The sequence below is a fragment of the Hetaerina americana genome, unplaced genomic scaffold, assembly GCF_022747635.1.
Source record: "Hetaerina americana unplaced genomic scaffold, ioHetAmer1.1.p SCAF_93, whole genome shotgun sequence".
NCBI classification, from domain to species: Eukaryota; Metazoa; Arthropoda; class Insecta; order Odonata; family Calopterygidae; genus Hetaerina; species Hetaerina americana.
The window spans coordinates 1,309,297-1,332,697 of NW_027287572.1; the positions used below are offsets into that span (position 1 = coordinate 1,309,297).

General features: G+C 38.6%; 1 protein-coding gene across 1 annotated transcript in view; it reads right to left on the bottom strand.

The window, feature by feature from the left end:
* Nucleotides 1-1,787: 1,787 nt before the first annotated feature.
* LOC139699859 (eukaryotic translation initiation factor 4 gamma 1-like) overlaps nt 1,788-23,401 on the bottom strand; it is a 109,694-nt gene continuing 88,080 nt past the window's right edge. The window contains exons 23-33 of the mRNA XM_071598282.1: nt 18,585-18,736; nt 13,796-13,926; nt 12,714-12,940; nt 12,006-12,178; nt 11,625-11,704; nt 10,209-10,333; nt 8,633-8,728; nt 7,983-8,126; nt 7,548-7,626; nt 5,510-5,641; nt 1,788-3,325 (exon numbers count right to left, since the gene is read on the bottom strand). Of these exons, the coding sequence (XP_071454383.1) occupies nt 3,147-3,325; nt 5,510-5,641; nt 7,548-7,626; nt 7,983-8,126; nt 8,633-8,728; nt 10,209-10,333; nt 11,625-11,704; nt 12,006-12,178; nt 12,714-12,940; nt 13,796-13,926; nt 18,585-18,736 (1,518 nt within the window). The 3' untranslated portion in view covers nt 1,788-3,146. The remainder of the gene's footprint in view (nt 3,326-5,509; nt 5,642-7,547; nt 7,627-7,982; nt 8,127-8,632; nt 8,729-10,208; nt 10,334-11,624; nt 11,705-12,005; nt 12,179-12,713; nt 12,941-13,795; nt 13,927-18,584; nt 18,737-23,401) is intronic.

Here is a 23,401-nt window from a genome sequence, read left to right on the forward strand (position 1 = left end):
ACTTTACATCGTACTTTGGGGCGGTAGGGAAAACAACTACACATCAACTCACTGCATTAAATGTCCTCTCATTAACAAAGATTCCCAATTGTCAAAAACGCATAAGAAATAAAATAAAAATGTTAGAAGAATTATTTGTCGTACCACTTTCAATATTCAATTCTGTCATCAGAATATCTGTCAAATAATTCATATATATACATATATACACACACATATACACACACATATACACACACACATATGAGGATTCGCCGTACTGCCCAACGTGCCAAGGAGTCGAGGAGAATGCTGAACACGTGATTTTTGAGTGCCCACGGTTCAGTGCATCGCGAGATGCCCTTGTATTAAAGTTAAACACTCAACTTACGCCAGAGACCTTGGTGGAACATATGATTTCGTCGGAATGAACCTGGAGCGTGATTTGAGACTTCATTACCGCCATCATGAAGGAGCTACGACGAGCAGAGCGCGCCAGGAGCGCAACAATGGAAACGGAAGCATAGAACTAGAGGAAAAGCTACGGCTAATGGTCTCTCCTGTGAAGTAATAAGCCACCAGCAGTACCGCAGGAGAAAATAAAGACCACAGAGGAAGAGACAAGGGGTTTTAGTCGGTGGGAGTCCGACGAGGGACAGGAAACATGAGGGTTTCCTGTCTATCAGTGCATAAAGCATTTCCCCTGAACTCTTGGGGGGGGAAAAAAAAAAACATACATACACACACACACACACACACACACACACACACACACACACACACATATATATATACATATATATATATATATATATATATATATACATATATATACACACACACACATGCATGTATATACATATATTTATAAATTCCACGAAAAATTTTCAAATAAGCGAATGCAAGGCCAGCCACAATCAGTGTTGGTATATTAACAGTGGCAAGACAATGTCAATCCTCTGTAGCATAAGGGCAATTTCCTAGTCATTTATCCCACCGATGAATATACAACAAATTCGAATTAATTGTTTCATCAGGTGAGGAATTTCTAGCGAAGTGACAAACATGCATACCCCAGATGGTTTCTCATCCGATGAATGCCCTCGCTGGGTAATCAGTCTCTCCTCCTCCTTTATACTATTTAATCGGCCATAACAAAAAAAATTTCTGGACAGAATTTCTCAACATTCGTCCAAGACTTCCTGCTCAGGCTATGGTTTATCTCAATTTTAAGGAACAATTAAAATGGTGGTTAGGGGACATCAGCAGATCCTCAGTGAATACTTGATGCTTAATTATTTAAGAAGGTAAAACTTTTACAGTTACTGAATTAATATCACCTTTTTTAGTTTTACAAGAAAGAATTATTGAGTCACTTTATTTAGATATGGTTTATATAATGTCATCCACTTTCATAAATAAATTTTTACCCTCCCAAGAAAAAAATAGTATGCACAATTAATTCATTCACGCACCAGAATTGAAATATTATTCCAGAACAGGACATTTTTGCCACCCTGTTTTAGCAGATACTGCCATTTTAAAGAGGTGTTCATACAGCAAAAAACCACGTCTAATAAAGTCAAGTTACCCCCCAATGACTAGGTGGCAATGCACAGTGCCCTCTTCTCCCAACCCGCCCGCGCCTCAATTATTTAATTATTTCAATTATCATTCTCCCTCCAGAATTCAGGCCAACCACTCAAAGATGACCTGTGGAGTCAAAACATATCTTTAAGGGTACCAACATTAAATAAGTAATTTCCCAAAAAATTATTGCCTCAAGCAACAATATGAAACTCCATCAGTCCACTGCAACCATTTAAGGAAGTCATGATTTTCTTTACAAGCCCCTCATTACTTTTTGCAAGAGGGAGAATGGCCTCAAGACAACTTCATGGGGAAACATATGAGCCAATATTCAGGCCACACTCCTCATTTTTTCCAATCTCAAAAATAAAAAAAGCATTTACCAAGAAGTGGCCAAAGTTTCTTCCAACACTAGACATAACAGAACAGTTTTTACACCTCTTTCATAAGTATTATATATATTTATATATAATATTTATATAACCATCATCTTCAATACGCATCACAAACCCTTGACCGTCCATCCTCGAAGACAGCTAACTATTTCAAAAAATCACCTCAGGACTCATACCCACAATTCAACATAGTTTGTCCACAATTGTATCGTCACTGGATCAAGCAGTCTTGATCTCAACAAAGATAGCAGCAATTGAGCTTAAAACAACATAACGCTATATATATATATATATATATAATATATTTTACAGTTTTATCGAAATATCAGTTCTCTCACTATTCTCAAATATTTATAAAATCCTAATATTTTGGGTCACACCCACAAGTCTTCACAAACTACCTCTTACTCTTGTTTATCATCGTCACAACCTTTCACACTTAAATTTTTGCATTTAAAGGGCTCTTCTGCAAGTTCGTGGCAATTTTTCTATTCAGAAGGTATCCTTTAAACACATCGCATCAAATTCATCCACACCCCAAGCATCATTTGGAATTGTTTTATTTTTTTATACAAATGGCAACTTCTACCAACGAAAACATAAGCCGAAGAGCAAAGACGTTGCCATTTCATTGGGTTATCACTTGGAGAAAGGGAAAGTAGAATGTTAAGCCGAACGTGGGACTCAGTCATCTCAATTCTCAAGCCTGCATACTCTCCAAAAGCTATACAACACTCAAACAAATTGGAACACACGCACAGCAGTTTCACAAGCACTTGGCAACTGACACTTTTATTTCGGGTCCACTGCGAGAATAGGTTCTTTCTTTGATGGGTGGTTCATGTGCAAACCAACAGCCTTAAATAAAAAAATATTGTTGGCTTTGAATAAAAGACCTAACCATCACATTAAAACTCAAAAACCTTTTTGAGTTTATTTGAGGCAATCTTGGAAGTAATTCATGCCCTCCCATCTTTCAAAATTTTAAAATCACTCTTAAAAGTATCAATGCGAGTCGGATGCGACCCACCGTGCAGCGTGTCACCACTTCAGACTAATTGAGGAAATAAAAACCAGGCAGGCGAGGAACGACAGCGTGTTGCAATGCAAATACCAGTGGAGAGGATTTGCCACAAACGGCAAGAAGACTTCATGGCCCAGCCATTTCCAACAGCCACATGTCTAATCTTCACTCGAATCACAGTCCTCCGTTTCATTTAGATATGTGAAAAATTGGGTCAGGTATCGCTGAGCCAGGGCCTTGCCATCTTGCTCCTCCTTGCTGCTATCCCACGCCTTGAAGGTATCCTGGGATATCAGGTCGTTATCCCACAGAAAATTAAATATGCCACAAATGAGACCTGCAACAAAAGGAAGAGGCTGAATTTACCAACACCATTATTGTCAAATATACAAGAAGCTAGAGAATAGCGACAGGATCAGCTATCTCCCTAAACGAGCTTTGATGGAATAGGGAAATATTTAACATAAGATGGTAAATCCTGGCTTCACACAAACCTCTTAATCACCGTGACCTCAAAAGGATCGAGCAACATGTCTCATTGGGCCAGCACAGTGGACCCATGTAGAGCTGGCATTATTCACCACGTGATCTTTCTCATTAATTAACAATTTTAGTGAAACAGGTTCTTGCATATTAATTAATGCAGAATACAATAAGGCTCTCCATGCTGGACAAATTAATTTCGTGCAAGGTTTGATGAAGGAAAATTACATGCACTTAGCTAAGGATCATGGATCAGGTTAGTATTTTTTCTCTTGAGGAATGAAGTAACCGGTAATGCTAACTATTTATAAATACAAAAATAACCTAAATAAATAGTTTTTTGAACACAATGTACCCCATTCCTTTTTACTTGAATGCTGTCTACAGTTGTTTGTTTTAGCTGACATTTCAAAATTTTGTAAAAATGCAACTCAGCATTATTAAATAAATTTCTGCTGCCCATGGCCACTCCCTTACTTGGGTGGCACCTTGTACGCATGGTACAATACAACAGTTACCCATGACCTCCATATCACATTTAGCCTGCTTAAACAGCAGGCTATACATTTCTTTAATGGTAATCAATCAGGGCTTCAGATTTCAAACCACAGATTGCATTGCATTAGTGGCGTGAGAATGCCTTTCATTGGCTTGCAGCCAGGCAATGCATTATCCTCCGCTATTACATGACCAACTATAGGCTCACTTCGGCAACTTCTTCCAGAGGAGGCTCATCTCATCACAATTGAAAGCCTGTTGCAGCAGGCGGCCTCTGAATTGATTAGATTCTCCAAGTCTCCAATGAAGTTCTCTTCGAGTCAGAGCTTGCTGCTACACCATGTCTCACAAGGCCATTGATTCCAGCTCATCCCTAAAAACTTCTTGAGCCGGCTCCCCCTAAATACTTCTTTGGCTATTGACCATCCCTCGCATCTCCTTAACTAGCTTGACAAAAATCACTTCCACCTTCTCTCAAATGATACTCTTGTTAATAGTGTCTCATTGCAATTGCTTTTCATTCATCCATTAGAGAAGTAACCTTTGAACATCATTGAGAATACTATAACACCGTGCAGATATTCTTATCACTCTCTCTTAAGCATTCATTTCCTTAATCATCATCTTCAAGGGAATACAAATTGCACATCTTGCTCTCACTTTTAAATGATTTTACTTCAGATCATGAGTATGGGAAAACGTGGGATCACCAGTCATCCTAAGATGCTAGCAAAACCAGTGCTAAACAAACTGAAGTAGCAGGTGCACAATCAACACGGGAATAGTCTCCTCATTACTCATTGAAGGTCTTTTTTGGTCAAAATATTTCTGCTCTAATGCAAATTACTTGCTATTCGAGGTGCTCATTAAGAAAGGCTACAGGGTATTTTTAGAACTGATTGAAGGTTAATTTAAGTTGCCGGTAAGAAAAACAAAACATTGAATAAGCCAAATACACATTTGGACCATTAAATTTCACACGACAAAATATAGTAATATCATTTGTGTCTGCATAGAAAGGACAGAAAGATCCATCTCAACACCAATGCTCTAATATTTAAGCATACACTCCAAGGGATAGTATTCTCACATGTTATTCTAATGTACTGCATAATAAAGGTATTTTTATTTGGTATTTTAATTTTTAAATATTTACCATCTAGCACAAAAATGCCCCTTCAAAAGGAACTCAAGAGTAGTACAGAGGCCAAATAAATTAAGTCAAAATCGTTCCCTGATGGAAGTCATTTGCAATGCCTTACTCAGGGTAAAGTCAGCTGAACAGTCACACTACATGTCCTATTCCTACCACTGCAAAATCCTAGGACAAACAGAATTAGTAAGTTCTCAGCAATCCTAGGGCTTTAAACCTTTAAGCACTACATTATATATGTTTCATATCGCTACTTTAAGAAGAAATCAACCCAACAGCATGCACCATTTCCATTAAATGGGCTCCGCCCCTCTCCGAAGGACAAAAATTCACAAGCCATAAGAACCACTGGAAAAACAATGAGGAAAGCAGCATCTTAATAATTACCTTTGGGGTGCACCAACTTATTTACTAGTGCCTGACTGGCATACAAGCACGTCAGTTCTTTCTCCTCATCAACTACGTATTTCTGCAAAAGCCTCGAATTATGATCCATGACTTTCTCATTCAACTTGTCATCTAGGAAGAAAAGAAACAAAATTAGAACAGGAATTTCCCAAAAATTAGCCACCCGAACGCTCCATTAGCCAAGTCCTCTTGGACTCACACTAACATCAAATAACTAATTGCAGTAGAGTAAACTGCCACCCAGGCAAGATTGTTAACTATCAAAAAACCAAAAATGCAATACAATTACTCAAATTGTACACCATTTATAAAGAGTGCCACAATTTTAGAGGGTAAAACTCAGTTGCCTTGACCAGGGTCCGAACAGAATTCTTTAAACACACAAATCATTGCATGGTAATATGCCCACGAGAATGACTTTGCTAGGAGCTCCCGCTGGGCCATCCTCCACGGTTTCTTAGAATCCTGTATGAAGTCAAAAATTTACTTTCACCATTGTTCCTCTAAAATTTCATACGTTCTTATTCTATATTATATTTTCATATTCTTAAAATTAAAGGCACTTAAGCTCACTGTTCGGGAGTGATGTGTAACAGTAAAATGAAAGACACTGCAAATTGATTATGCTGAACACGCAGTTTAGTAATAATGTAGTACGTAGTCAGTGCAATAAATGCACCAACTGGTGCAATCTGGCGGCCATGATGCCGACTAGAGCCCTGTCCACTAGTGGCACTATTTGCCCAAGAGACAATGAGGAGCCGCCTGTGCTTTGTGGATCGTCGAGCCGTACATATAGTGCCAGTTATATTAGTTTCGGTGGTCATTGATTTTAGGGTTTGTCAAAAATGGAAATTGACGAAATCATGGGGCAACAAATTAACATCAAGTTTTTGGGGACGGGCGGTAGAAGTTATCAAGAAATTACTGAAATTTAGACAGCTGTTTACGGTGATAATGCTGTCTGAAGAAAACATCAGTTTTCAAGTGAATTAAGCATTTTAAAGACGGCCAACAAGACACTACGGATGATGATGCAAGGTGACCTCCAACCACCTGTGCTGACGACAACATTGATCGCGTGTGGCCCCTTGTCCTCACCGATCATCGAAAAACTGTCCGAATGATAGCTGATGAACTGAATTTTAGAAAATCAACAGTGCACACTATGTTGACCGAACATGATGGATGGATCATTCCCCATGACAATGCACCAGAACATTCAGCATTGATCGTTTGCCAGTTTCTGGCAAAAAATTCAATGGCCTTGATCCTTGATCATCCTCCTCATTCGCCAGATCTCACCCCCTGCCACTCATTCCTTTTCCCGAAAAGCAAAAATGCAACGAGGGGATATCACTGGGAAGATATGGGCACAATAAAGCAAGAAACAAAGAGAAAACTAAAAAGCCTAAATGACGAGGACTTCCAAGGGTCCTTTGAACAGTGAAAAGAAGATGGAATAAGTGCATAGCAATGAATGGAGAGTACTTTGAAGGGGACCAAATCAGTAGACTAAATTTTGCAATATAAAGGTTATATGGCCTCCATATATTTATTGGACGGAGTAGTATATGCTATCTTTTGGGAACAAGCTGCCTTCTCAGACCATCATGATAACATAAACCAGCCTTGATAATTAGCCATTTACAATAATGAGACCTGGATTAATAAATCATAACAGTATTCCCCAGCATGTCCAGAATCCTAAGAAATTAAGACATATGAGAATGATTTATCGCATCAGGGTTCAGTCAATGAGGTTTAACCTTCATGTGGAAACAAATACACACTTAAAAAACCCATATCAGCAACTTTTGGGCATTTCAAATGTGTTCACAGACCTTTAAATTCCTGCAGTAGTTTTTAACAATACCAGTCACCACAATACCAGTAAATACAACACCATCAATACCAGTAAACACAAAAAAACAGCACTCTGAGAAAAGGCCTCTCGTGCACTCAGACTCTTAAGATAATGGAACCCATGGGTCAGTTATTGACATCACTAACTTACTTTCAATGGCATTTTCTAGAACAGCTGTGGTCAAGGCACGAATAAATTGTGGTTCATGCACTCCTTCGCCAACATTTCCCTGAAAAGAAAAAAAACGTCAAAATTGTACAGATATCGTCACAACAACTGCTCTAACTTCATCATGAATAGCATGTCGACTGAGATTCACTTAACAAATGCTTCCCTAAAACCCAAGTCTTGGGTACAAGCAGAATCGTTACAGTATGTTTAGCCTCCTCTCTCAGAAACAACTTAATTCAAATGAATCTTGAATTATAAATTCTCAGAAAATGAGAAGGTCTCCAATAAAAAAATTTATAGAATAAATCGACACTTCATAATAATGATTACAATTTATTGAAATGCACCTCACAGGTAATGGCCAACCTTCACAGCTTAGGAGAAGACGTAGTCTTCTTTCACGAATAGACTCACCTCAATCCATGCAAAAATTTGATCAGTGCTTGGAACCTTATCACTGAGAAACTCGTCTAACTTCTTCTTTACTTCCTCCATGGAGAGTTTCGATGAGGTGGAAAATACTACGTTGCCACTCCCTCCCATCACATACTCCAGGCTCTGACAAGAGAACAGCAAACACACGAGAGGTGAGAACATTGCTGTCCAACAATCCCATCAATTGAAACTAGTTCCACAGGCTCAGAATAAAGGAGTAATCAGAGTCCATTCATAAACTCTAGTCTAGCAATTCATTTTTTCATCATGAGAACTACATATTAACAATTATTGCTAAGAAAAATGATTGAAAAACCTATGACACTACATGGGTAATAATCATCACATAGTTATAACACCAAAGATGATATGAATTTAATCATCATTCAAATCAAAATTCTAAATCTTTTAAGGAGCACCAAATGCACGTAGTATTTCATTCTATTTCTGTTATGAATGATTGAGGAATGAGTAGTAAAACTAATGCTATCCAATAGTTTTAAGAAATTTGTGACTTTTTCCACCTTTAAAAAAATATTTTCCAGGCGTCTCAAGCACGTTTTAATCAAAGTTAAGGTCATCAATTCTGAGGTTAAACAGTTAGATTGAATGGAATTCTAATATCTTACATGTTTCTTCACAAATGAATCGACATCCTCTGGAGCCATGAGGTCCTTCCACTGGAGGGAAGAAGCCTTCCACTTTTCACTAATCCACATGTGGCCCTGCAGATGAGACAAAAACCCATCACAAAGGACACTGGCAAGAGATTGCACGAGGCACCATTTAATAAGTACAGGGGTTGCTCATCTAGTCATTGGAATAAAACATAGAAACTATTATGGGTATTTTTTTTATTTTCCAACATCATCTTCCTGCTCCATAACCTTATACCAGCATCTCTCCAAGCCATCCAAAAAGTAGGATTTCAGATGATCCTCAAAATAGGAGTCATTGTGGGCTATGGCCTCCTTAAATGTTCATCATTTTCTCACTCAAGCCGTATTTTCAAGTTTGTGAATAAAGCACTTGGACTAGGGCTGGTGAATAAGATGAATTATGCAATAATTCAAACTAATTCCATAAGTGCACAGCTGTGCATTGTCGTGACAAAGAGAACTTTTTCTTAACCAAATGAAAAAGGAGTTCGTTGATTTCTTCACTAACTAGTGCTATAGCAATGCATTATACTCTCCAATTATGCATTGTTTGTTTTTCTTGCAAGGAATGGATGCACATAATTCTGCTATGATTCCAAAACACTGCGCCCTTCACATTGTCGACAAACTTTATAGTCTTCACCTTCTTCAGAGATGAATGAAATAGATCCCACTGTTTTGGCTGTCCTAGGTCCCTCGACTGCAGCAGGTGTGTCTATCAAGGTATTAGTAGCTTTAGGGGAGGCAAATGACAGCCGAGGTTATTTGCACCATTGGGGATTGATGAAAAAAGGAGAAAGGGTAGAGAGAAACCCGGCATCGGTAGTAGCCTGCTGTGAACCAAAGGTGCCAAGGGGTTTGCAGCTTGACGTCCTATTCGACATCCTGCGTACTTACTCCAAGTGCTATCCATATGTAGCACACCATGTAGAGGTCGAAGTACCACTGGAAAATATCTTCCACATCCAAGAGTCGAACCCAGCACTCCGGGTGCAGCCCCATTATCCCGATTCCCAAATTGATGCAAGGCAAATGGGTACACAATGGTGGTTAACTGTGCAGAATGAATACTAACGAGACAAATTCTACCAAGACCATCAATTTTTCCCATATTAGTTCCTATTCACACTTATCAGGTATTATACCATTTCATGTCTACTTCCATCACATAACAGATGGCTTGAATTTGCATATTCTAGATTTCTCCAAATGATTGACCAACCAGAAGATAAATTGAAGTCTTACACTATGGGAAAGAAGCAGTAACTATATTCTTATGAAATGAATTTCTTTTTGTACATGAATTCCTCATTCTCATCATAAATTCTCCAGTCCATCTCCACTGGAAGAAACTTCTCAATTGCAATTGCACAGATATTAACTGTGGTGAGAGTGGAGTTACCCAGGAGAACATCTGGACAAATGCAACAAGCAATTAAGCGGACATCTTAGGAGCCCAGGGAGAGTTCCCTTTATTCTCTCTTTACCATAAATATGTGGACTCAATTAGTGGAGGCAGCCTAAATAGGAAGTAATTCAAACGTACCTTATTCTTGAAAAGCAAATTCAGGCATGCTAGGACTAGTGGGCCAGAGAGTTTGCTCTCTTGCAAGTGGCTCGTTAACTCTCGAAGTACAGACATTGGCAGCACCTCTTCTTCCAGAAGAACAACTGTGATGTACAAATTAAATTTTAGCATTGGCGGCTTAGCTTGCTAGTAAGTCAAAATTATATTAGATATATCAGTCAAATTCTCTCTCTCAAATTTAATTCAGCAGAACGAAAGTGTTATAACATCATATTTTGTTTTACAAAGTACATATATTTTGTTGTCTCAGGGGTAACTTTATGGAATTTGCATAGAACAATGAAATGTAATGAAATAATTGACTTTGTAATTCCACACACTTTATTTCAAAAACACGACCCAGGTTTCGACGTTGAACGTCATCATCAGGTGGTCCCCATAGAAGCACGCTGGCTATATATACCTTCTGATCATAGGAGGGGGGGGTGTTGGTCAGAGAGGGAGGTTGGAGGGGTAAAAAGGTGACAATGTAGCTGGGAAGAAAAGAGAATTACATTTTTGATTTATAAGAGTGGTAGGCCTAGGAGTGGGGAGTGGGAGGGATACAAAATTTCGTTGGCAAGATCATCTTTCCAACGGACACATTTCAAAATTTCTAACTGCTCCTAACCATCGAGCCTTTGACCTTTTTCTTCAAAATGAATAATTTTTGTCACCAAGTCACTTCAGTGGTCACTTTCAATGAGGTGCTTTGCAAAGAGGGATGATATGTTCTTATTTTTTACACATGTTTGGTGCTCTTTAATTCTTTCTTTAAATTTCCATCCTGTTTGCCCAATATACTTTGAGCTACAATCTGAGCACTTTAACTCATACACTCCACTCCTCTAGTTTTTGGGGACTTTGTCTTTAGTGTGAGAGATCAGGTTCTTAAGACATGAAGCACTGTAAAAGGCACATTTAATTATTTCTCCAGGAAAACTTTCAATTACTTTTTGAGAAATAGTCCCAAGATACAGTATTCTCCGCCATTTGGCAGTGGGATCTTTTAAATGCTCGGGGTTTTAAATGTGGCTAAAGGCTATTTTTATAAGTTTATTCCAGTAACGTTTATTAATTAGATCTGAATAACCATTGTTTACTGCTCCCTACAACCTCCCTCTCTGAACAATGAACCTCCCTCCTATGATCAGAACGTATATATAGGCAGCAAGCTTCTATGAAGACCACCTGATGATGATGTTCAACATCGAAACCTGGGGCGTGTTTTTGAAATAAAGTGTGAGGAATTACAAAGTCAATTATTTCATTACATTTCAATAGTACATATATCATTAATAACAATAGAGTAATCTGTATGATAATACTACCCTAGTTAACTACGAGCTATATATATATATATGTCATAATAAAATTATAAACCACCATAATTACCTAAAATATCAGCTATGTAGTCCCAGAACTTAGGAACATCAATCAGCATGTCCTCAGCTTGGACAAGTAATTTGTTTAAGCTGAAAAGTCAAGGTAGCGCTATTAACACAATATCAATACAAATAAAAAAGCTAATTTATTATTTATTTTGAAAAACAAATATCCACAAGTGATTTCTTATATCCAAAGAAACAGGCTTCACTGAACATCATTTATTATTAAGTTGTAATGCATCAGAAACACTCAAAAGTCATAGACCATTCAGAAACTCTAGTCTAGCAATCACAATAGTTTCATCACTTGCATGATATAAAGAAATAAAAAATGAAATACCAAAAAGAATGTTATTACAAGTAGTTGTCAAATAAACAGGAAACTTACGCATCCACAAACAACTGCTTGCTGATCAGCTGTTCATTGATTAGGTAAATCATAAATTTTCCTAAACTTGTCCTCACTGGAGGACTCAATTCTAAGACTTTTTCTAAAGAAAAGCAAACAAAATCGATGTAGTTGACAACTGGTAATTTCTCCTTTATGTACAGGCATGCCTCCTGCAGCAAAGAGAAGAAAGAAATGTAATCGAGTGACTCAAATGAATAAATGGTAGAATATTATTGCAATAAAGCTCAGTATCCTTTTGGCTAGATGGGCATTGCATCCACTTATGGATAACTTCCCTTCAAAATGTTATCATCATTGGGTAAGTAACTAATCACGAATTTAAGTTTCAATCAAAAACCAATCCAAATAATACATGATCCCCAATCCATACAGTAAGATGCAGAATGAATGCAGGTGAATAATGGGTTTACATGTGAACAGGTGTTCAATAGTGAATTTCCCTAGAATCCCACAATAACTTAGAAGAAGAGCAATCTTTCCAGTTTCCTGAATAGCTACTCCACAATGCTGCCTACCTGCTTTCCATTCAATTCTCATGAATAAGTGACAAATTTCTTAAATTTTCCACACATTTATCCTATCCACAAATTAACTATCACTTTTCAAGATGATATACTTTAAAACACGTTAGACAAAATGTAGATTTATCACCCACGTTCATTACAAAACAAACAAAGGACAAACCTTAGCATCTAGGTCAGAAACATAGTCCTCAATTATCATGAGACACACGCGTTCCACTTTCTCGGGAGGGAGGCTGGCTGGAGCCACCAGTTGTACATCTTTGTTGGCACTTGACGGTGGGCCACTCCTGGAGCCATCATCGGCGACCACCGAGCTGTCGCGTGATGGTGTCTTTGATGGTGGGCCACCACTTCGCAATCTCGAGCTCTCCATACTTGTTTGAGGACCTAGAGACAAATCACCCAATCTTAATATCAACTCCTGCTTATACCACAGAAACCTTGTGTTATGTATGGAGTAGGATTTGACAGTGCTAGGAGGAGAAATAAGAGGGGTGCCCATTATCACCGTTGCTGCTCAACATTTATATGGAAGAAATGATGAAATAAGTACGGAAATATCGAGAAATAGGAATGAAAGACTAGAAGAAATTCATTTCAACTAGGTTTGCTGATAACCACGCTTTAGTTTGTCAGTCAGTCTAGGGGTTGTAAGCATTGCTGAGCCAATCGGAAAGTCCCTGTGATGGGATGAGCATCAATTCATATAAAATAAAGTTATGCGGCCATCGAGAAAGAGAAAAGTTAAGTTAAATATTAAATTAGAATTCACAAGCAAGAGACATTGAAATTAAATCCCAGCTGAGGTGAGGTTTACACTTAGAATATTGTTGCACAGCCATGTTTTCTTGAAATACATGAACAGACGTACAAATCCAAGTCCTTTCATTCGGTTAAGAGTGCAATACTGAAACAAAATGAGATTTTATGTCAACCAGAAAAATGAAAATAAAGGATGACTGAAAGGCAGCACAAGGATCAGCGCCATTCAATCGCCATATTCATAATGGCTGCGCACAGGCGGTGTCCACCCAGGACGTTACCAATGGCAACAGGACTTTCACTGACACTAGTTATTGTGCTCAGATACATCCCCCTACCTTGCTGCATACGATGGGCAGCTGGTGGCGCTCGCTTGAGGGGCACCAAATAGGTGGATTAAAAATAGCACCCGAGGAGGAGGTCCAAGGCTCAAATTGGGTCAAAGAGATATAATTAAGAATAATGATTGCAAATACTCACCTCCCATGTTTTTCCTAAGTGGTGTCGTCATCCGTGACCTATCATCTTCTGAATTTATATAAGATGCTGATGCCGACTTTGTGTATGACTGTGGTGAATCCTTGTACCTAGGCATCTTTGTGTCCTTGTACCTGGGAACAATAATAATATTGAATTTTTAAATTCAAGTGTGAAGGACCACACCCAAAATAGCAATTAGCACAATCCAAAAGTCTATGAGCATGGCAATGCTACCCAAGCTCCAACAGTAATATGGATGCAGGATGCTCTGTATTTCATAGGAAATATCATAAGATGACATAGAAATTTTAAGCATATCAAGGGCAAATGCTTCTATTTATCTTCCTAAGTCATGGCAAGAGAATGGATTTGTCTAGCATACCTTTTACTCTAGCCATTAAAATTATTACATTATAAAAATACAACCACTACAAAAAATAATACATGGTTCCATCTTCTAACAGCCATTAAATAAATGGCTGGTCATTTAATTAATCAGGATTAGCACAATGAAGTTGTCAACAATAATTAAATAGATTAAAAATTAATGTCATTCCATTCCTTTCTTTCACAAAAGGTTGTTACTTAGGATCACACAATGGCATAACAAGTTGGCAACAAAATTGGAAGGATATCATTTTAATACCTAAAAATGTTGACATTCAATTTGTTGGTAGGTTAAATATTTTATGGAGCGGGTGAAAAGGGGAAAACAAAATTTTAAAGTGCTTTCAGCAAAATATTAAATCTCTATTACTTATACTATAGACTCCCGACAGAGATATTATCAAGCAGCCATTGCCCTATGCCTGATGATGGAAAAAACTAAATAGTGATTACATTTCTCTGAACCAACTATCTATTACCTAAGTCGAAGACACACCCTGCCCATAAGAGACAAGCTGATTTTAGGGAACATTTCTAATTAAAATGATGCCTCTTGTGGGCCAGGAAATTAGGGACTAAATCATGGTTTTAAATACAATTGCAGACATGTTACTTGTACTGAACTGTTCATGTACTGAAAAGTAAATCTACATCATACCCCGCAAGCTGCCGCAACGGTGTGCGGTGGGGGGTGTTAGGTCACCAACCGTAAAAAGGAACAATACCACATGATACACAAAAATGAGGAAAATTACACCCACAGCAGCACAACATGCAACAATCCCTTCATCCAACACTCACGCAAACACATATACTGCAAACCAACAAAAAACTGCACCCCAGGATGCAGCACGAAAGCCATCCTACAACACCCAAGCCAGGACACAACAAGCAAGAATGTGAAACACCACTACCACATGAACATGCACCACAAAACATTCTACCCCTCAAAGAGACTGTAAAAGGCAGGGAATGTGACCCAACGTTGCAGGTAGCAAGAATTTCCCCCCGCGAAGAGGGACGAGAGATTGAAAGAGAGACTTAAAAACAGATGAACAGAACACGAATGAGGTCATTCGGAAGAATGGGTTATTATAACAAAACACATAAGGTTAGTGGAAGATCATGAATTTAAGTAGAACTAATTATTTTTTAGACGCTGAGGGTGGCAGGTGGAATTTTTGCTATCCAGTATAACCCTGCAGTTGCTATCCCGTATTGTCCGTGGGAAGAAGGAGTCCTTGAGGCGGCTTGTTCCGGCATCTATTTCCCGAATTTTATATGCATGATCGAAGCGACCAATGTATGTATGTAGGAGTGCGAATAATTTGCAAGACCTCGATGCTGAAACATGCGGATCTGAATATATTTAATAATTTCAATCTTGCATTGAATCATCTCTCTTCCAATGATTCCCACCCCGAATCCATGAGCAATTCGGTCACGCTTTGCGTTTTATCCTAGGAAATTTGTACAAAACGGGCTGCCCGGCGTTGAACCTTCTCAATTTCCCAAATGAGGCCTTTTTCACTCGGATCCCACACGCTGCATGCCTATTCTAAATGAGGCCTTACAAGAGCGTGGTAACAACGTTCTTTGACCTTCGAGTCACTTTTGCCTACAATGCATCTAATAAATCCCAATTTTTTACATGCTTGACCACAGACTTTACGTATGTGAGTGCCCCAAGAGTGACCCAAGTCTTTTGTGAGTGTAACACCTAGGTATCAAATAATGCTAGGTCACCTCCAGCTAATTTGTAAGCAAATCCTGTTGATCTTTTAAAGAAATGTACCACCGAACATTTATTATAATTTAGTGTCAATCCCCAGTTAGAACCACATTTAGTAATGCAATCTAAATCCTGCGCTAGAGTGAATCGATCCTCATCCCCAGATATCTCCCGATAGATCACCGTGTCATCCGCGAACATCCTAATTTTACTTTTCACTTCGCGGTTCAAATAGTTAACAAAAATCAAGAAAAACAACGGCCCAATTACGTTTCCCTGAGGTACCCCCGACGTGACTCGAACGCTGTCGGAACTAGCACTATCAAGGACTATCCTCTGTTCCCGCTCTGAGAGAAAATCTTTAACCCAATTTATGGCGCCCTTGTTTATACCCGCGATCTTTAATTTATGAATGAGTTTACCATGGGGGACCTTATCGAATGCCTTTTGAAAATCTAAAAAGATTGCATCCACTTGCCTACCTCTCTCACCCTATAAGAGTAATTCATGTGTAAATAATCCTAATTGGGTTTCGCAGGAGCGGGATTTGTTAAATATAAATTCAAGGTACGGGGCAATGTTTGGAGCTAAATGTTTCATCGCCCTAGCTGGTATATATTCGGGACCCGAGGATTTGTTGGGTTTAATCTCATGAAGCAATTTTAGAATTCCTTGTTGGTCAGCTGTTATTTTTTCCATGGGTAGAGTATGTATTGTTTCCTGGAGATATGCGGTGGCAACATTGTTTGTGAAAAAGCTTTTGAAGAATGAATTTAGGATGCTAGCTTTACCCTCACTGTCTGTATGAATTATATTGGTACAATCCCTTAAGCAAGCCACGGTTTCTTTACTCCCATTTACTTCCCTAACATATGACCAGAAAGCTTTGGGGTCAGTGTCCAAGTGCTCGCAAAGTACTTTGCGTTTAAAGTCCAGTAAGGCGCTACGTAATTGTCTTTTGGTTTCAATTTTAGAGGATCTATATGTGTCCCATAATTGTTTATTCTCAGGGAATGATATGGTCATGCCTGCCCTCTTTATCCTAGAGTGTAGCATTCTCTGCTTTCGAGGGGCTTTTCTAACGTCTTTATTGTACCACCTGGGGTCGCGATTTGCTATAACGTATTTTATAAGGATGAAATCTGTTATGCCTTTTTGCGTAAAATTGACAAATACTGTCCAACTTTCTTCCACGTTGGCATGACTTAAGCGGGTTTTGAACTTTGGTAGTGAAGAGTTTAATTGATTGGCAAAAGTTTCGAAGTCTGCTTTGTGGTAATTATAAATTTTTCTTTTTGGTTTAACAATCTTTTTTATTTCTATGTCCAAGTGGATATTAACTACTTTATGGTCACTCAAGCCCTCGTCAGTTGATACACTAATAATGCGTTCAGGCAAGTTTGTAAAAAATAGGTCAATTACGGTCTTTCCACGGGTGGGGATGTGTACTGCTTAATGGAGGGAGTTTCTTTGAACCAATGTTATCAAGGAATTGCAAGATTCGCGATCGGGTGTCCCAGATTTAACGATATTGCTGTCCCAATCTATACCAGTGAGGTTAATGTCGCCACCAATTATGTTGATGCTGTTATTATATTTACGTGTAAAATAGTAAATTTGATCGTTGAGGGTATGAAGTGTTTTCAAATCTGAGTGTGGAGGTCTGTAGAAAGAGCATAAATTTATGTTGGGTTGATTAGCCCGTAGTAAGGTTCAACAATACTTTCTATTTTATTATTTCCAAATGAAACGCCTGCTTACAAAATGACTTTTCACTGCCACGAAATCCCCTCCTCCGGGTCTTGCATCTTTATCGTGTTAGTCTACAAAAAACTATGCTCCATGTTTCTCTTACCACTAAATTTCCAAATACAAAATTCAGAAGTCCAATTCTTTGGAGGTAATTCAAGTTCTAGCACCAGTAGATAATTAAAATTTTTGGATTTTTTGACAAATGTTAGTCCTTTACTATTATGATCACATTTTCTAGGGCAAACTATGTCCAACATGGTCTCTTTCAACATTTACACGTCAAGGATTACCTATTACTACACAGGGAATCTGTTGGAACAGCCCTGGCATATGGTGGTGATCCCAAGAACGTTTTAGCTACACAATGTGTAGCTGAAGAGTTCTTGTTGCAAGTTGGACAAGCTGTGTCCAACTTACAACAATAGAACTACATCTGCCACCAAGTACAAGAATAATAAATAGCTTTCTCTTCTTCCAGCTATTATGACTATGAAGGGAAAATTGAAGGGTAATTACACGAAGGTGTTACAGCATACCCTTAATAGACACCTTAACCACACAACAAATTATACATAAGAAACACTATTTCAAAGATAGATTAATATTAATGAATAATAGTATTTTCTTGAAATGCCTGTATTGAATTGATGTCAAATTCTTGAACTTCATTGTGATCATGCAGATACTATTGCATTAATACTCAATATGAAAGTTTACCAACTCATTCACTACCATTCACCTTTTCAGAAAATTGCACAGAAACAACTTTGGAAGGAGCAAGCAAGGTTTCACCTCAATGTTCATTACTCTGCAGACACCAATACTCAAAATGACTGACATGGCAATCATTACAGCACTTGCATTCATATAGAAATGGCAGGCAGGGAACTTGACAGTCAAAAGAGAGAGGCCACTCACCTTTCACCCCCCAAGGTACCTCCATCCATGTCAGAGAGGACATGGTACGAATTTAACTTTCTCTCACTGCGAGCGCTGCTGCTACCACCACTTGCCCCTCTGCTCCAGTTAATGATGTGGTTGTTAGGGCCCAACATACCAACCTCTGTGTCCTGCAAATTAATAATTAGTCACCAAAAATTACCACCGCACTAACATTGCACACACACACACACATGCATGTGTGTGTCAAAAAATATTATTTATCTTTTATCATGCAAACATTGCACTTCCTTTTACATAGGCGAATGCATTACCCCCTTATCCATCCGACAAAATAATCACCGGTACTCCTGCAATTCTGCCTCACTCTCTTCTCTTCCTATCCCTTCACACGCCAATTCCCACAACCTTTCATTCGACCAGTGTTTTGCTCTCAGCATCCTAGAATCCCTACCTGATTCAGCCACCAACACAGAGGTGAGAACTCTTGAATCTGCCTCCATGTTAGCTTTCCGTTCTTTCAAAATTCCCACCCTTAACCGCCACCTTTCATTTCCCTCCCAGCATTCCCTCCACACCTCCCCTCCCCACCCATACCCCTATCCCCTCTCCAGCATATTTTCAGTCTCTCTTGAAGAAGGCCTCTGAGAGGGCCGAAAGCTCTAACATTTTACCGTGCGAGTGTCCTTTTAAATGTTGCTATTCTATTTGTGTTATATTGTGTCAGCCCATTATATATATATATATATATATATATATATATATATATATATATATATATGTATATATATGTATATGTGTGTGTGTGTTTGTGTGTGTGTGTTTGTGTGTGTTTGTGTGTGTGTGCGCGAGTAAGTGTGTAATGTTTATACTAAGCCTGACGGCGTGCGAAATTCACACACCAGGGTAGGGTGGCCAGTTCCTTTCCCTTTCCCTGTGCTGGGTATGATTTCCCAGGAAGACCTGGTACCCAAAAAATCACATAGCTTGGGTGGAGCTGCAGGTGCCCTGAGTGCCTCACCGGGGACCCTCTGATCAGCAGTCCAACGCTCAACCCACTGCACTACCGCGGCCCACACATACATACATACACACACACACACACATATATATATAAATATATATATATACACACACAGTGCTGCATCCTTTTTCCCATGCATTTGAGAGGATTTTCGGAGCTTCAGACATTTTGAAACTTCACACTAGCCAGGAAGTAGCAACGTGTGCAGCTGTTTGGGGTTGAGAGTTCTCTGTGTACTAAGAAGGGAGAATTTTTCAAAGTAGTTACAATGAATGCATTCACCAGCAAAAAAATCCCATTCATGCCACTGAATAATTACACATTTACAATATCATTCAAGAAAATATCTTTAGGAGAGAGGGGAAGAAGTTGACAAACCACCCAAGGGTTCACTTTAGGGTGTCCATTTTGTTAGTGCACGGAACCCCCCCACAAACTTCCTCCATGTATATCACCCATGGCAAAGAAGACTTTAAATTCATGCTCAGCATCCTTTTGGCAAGAGACACACTGCCCTGTTCTTAAGGCAATTCCTAGCAAAAAGATATCATCATTGCATCAAAGCCAACTAATATTGCAAGTTTTTTCGAGGGTGTATTGATAAATACCCAAGCAAACAGCAATGTGGATGCTTTGTACAATGTTGCATAACTACTTCATAAAATGAAAATTGAGGGTGTTTAGGTTAAAGAACTGCTATAAATTACATTGTACATATTTTACATCTCAAAGGCCATTTTCAAAACAATGGAACCTACTTTAAACAATATTACTATATACCAGATACATCTTTGTACAAATTATTGAATTTAATGCATAAAATTTAGGTATCTAAACTCAAAATTTATGATAAAATCCAGCTATTCAGGATGACTTTATTATTGCAGAATGTTTTCCATGGTATTGTTTAAGAGGCAAGTTTTTGAAGAGTTTAGACAGTAAAAGATAGAATCTGCATGAGACTGAAGTCTCCCGTAGTAGAGAGAAGAGATCTTAATGCATGATGATTGCCTTCTCCCCTCTGCCCCTTTCTCCCAAGTGCCTCCGTAAGAGAGAACCTTGGGATGCAAACACGAAAGGCATTTCCAGCACGACTACGTTTCATTCAATTAGAGAAAGAAAAATATTCCAAACGAAATACCTGTGCGTGGCAGGGATTCTAGTTTTGACATCACTTATGATCACTTGAAACCATGTGATTAATCGCTTACGGAATTGTAGTATATATAATATGGGATAAAACTAATGGAATTAATTTTTTCTTTCGCTTGACAGACTTTAATATAAAAATGATCAGATTTTTATGATGTTATTGCAAATTGCCATGCATTGATTTTCCATGAAACCTATCCATTATTTTGCTGACAGTCTGGCCTCTATTACGGTAATCGCAATATGTCCTTTGTGATTTCAACTTTGGCAGTTTCTTCCACATTTACATTCCCTTTATTGCTAGAAAAAATTACCTTATATCAAGGTGGTGTCCCACATGAACAATGAAAAGAATGACGTCCGTAGTATGTATATATGATCAAAAGGAGCAATATTTAATGCAAGAACAAGCATAACAATCTGAAGGGCCATACCATGGATTACAGTCATAATTCTTCCCTCGCAGAGGTCTTGCTACATAATCATGGAGACAGCAATTTAAGCAAAAGTATTATTTCCAAGAAGTGGACGAAATAAAAAAGAGAAAGTTAACAGCACATTTGAGAAATAAGTACTTTCTTCAATCTAATAATATTCTGTTATTTTCAACATTTTGATGTGGTGCTATCTTCAGGCAAGCACAACTGATGCATGTTTTTAAAGAGCAGGAGGCTAGGTGACAGTACGAGGGGGCGTACCCAGGAGGGTCCTGCCAGCAAGGATTTTGAAGTTAAGGGTGATAGATATGGGTGGAGCTCTTCAGATTGTTTCTGTGAAGAGATCATTGGATTGTTCAAGATGGGATAGGATAGATGGGCAGGAATTCACTGCGATAAATAAAGCCATTCAACAATTCCACATCAATCTCACTAACTTCTACAATGTTAAAATTCCCATTCTTTTACTGTTATGTGTATGGCCCAGGTGGAAATAGACCAATGGTTGGTTAAATTAATATTTTGGAATTTAAAGGAGAAAACTTGAACCACTGATTATGGGTCAATTTCCCTCAATTAGGATAAAACAATCATACAAGATTATCACCGAAGTACAACTAATAATTTTTAACTTCAATCCCATAGCTGGTTAGCGGAAGCCATCCATTGTGCCTTAATTCAGTGTCAATTCCCTCAATCCCAGCTATCTTTTCCGTTTTACGTCCCTCTTAATTTGTATAATGTACATACTCATGGAATCTTCCCCTCTATTATATTCCTATTCAATCCATAGGGCCTCAATGTGTCCCATCCACTTTATATTTTTCTTTGCCATAGAGTTCTCGATATGGTCCCATCATGTTTACTTTCGTTCCTTATCATGTCTTCCCATTTAATCTACATAAATCCTCCAGCACCTTGTTTCTAGGCCTCCTATTCTTTGCTGGTCCACTATTCCAATGTTCCAGGTCTCAGAACCACGGAGCACCTTGCTCCACGCGAGAGTCTTGACGAATGACTTCCTTGTTTCCAGCTCTAGGTTCTTTGAACATAGTAATTGCCTCTTCTTTAAGAATGCATTCTTAGCTTGAGCTATTCTTCACTTGATGTTGGTCGAACTACTTCCATCCCAAATTGCGCAGCTGCCCAGGTAGATGAAGGATTCCACTTTCACCCCTCGAATTACAACACCAGCATTCAGCTTCTCCCTGCAACACACCGAGGATTTTAGTTTTCTTCTTGTAGGTGTTCCCATAGCACTAAAAGAGTTGCTTGCAGGTCCTCTTGTGTTTCCGCCACTACTGCAATGTCATCTGCAAACCGGAGCATGTTGATTTATACTCCATTTACCTCGACTGCTTTGATACCAGATGCTTGCGTTTTTTTATTGCCTCATCCAGGAATACGCTGAATATTACTGGCGAGAGGTTGCATCCATGTCTTACTCCTTTGTTTATTTTTGCTTCTATATTTCTCCCATTTTTTATTTATATTGTTGTAACCTGACTCTTGTAAAGGTTATGGATAATTCTTCAGTCGCTGTAGTCCAATCCAAGGGTTTCTCCTATCTTGAACATCATCTTCCATCGGACGTTGTCAAAGGCCTTCAAGTCCACGAATGCCACATATAATTGATTGATTGTTATCCACAGCTTTAATTATTTCTGCCTTACTCACAAGTAGCTCATTTGCAGCTTTGGTAATTATATTCTATGTCAAGAACTCTTCAAATAGACGTCGCGGAAGCCTTAGGATTAATTATATTCTTCATTTCTTTCCAACGACCCACGGTGCTGGCATTTTCATTATATCATTTTACAACTTTTCTCTTGCGCTCTCTCCTTCCAGTATCTTTGTGCCCCATCTGGATTGTTGTCTCTCTCATTATCTTCTTGTATTGAAGTTTGCTGTCCATGATCACGAGGTTTTGATCACTATTTATATCTGCTCCTGGGTAGCACTTACACCTCTTAACTTTGTTCCTGTACCTCTTCCTGACAAGGATGTAGTCAAATTGGTACCACGCTTCGTCTCCAGGCATCTTTTACGTGTACCTTCTTCTCGGATGTTGAGCAAAGATGGTATTTGTCACCACCATGTTTTTTCATTGCAGAATTTTATCAGTCTCTGTCCCATTTTATTACATCCCTAAGCCACCTCATAGAAACCCTTGGTCTGACTTAATTTGAGAAATTGTAACAGTACCAAAAATGGCTGAAAAA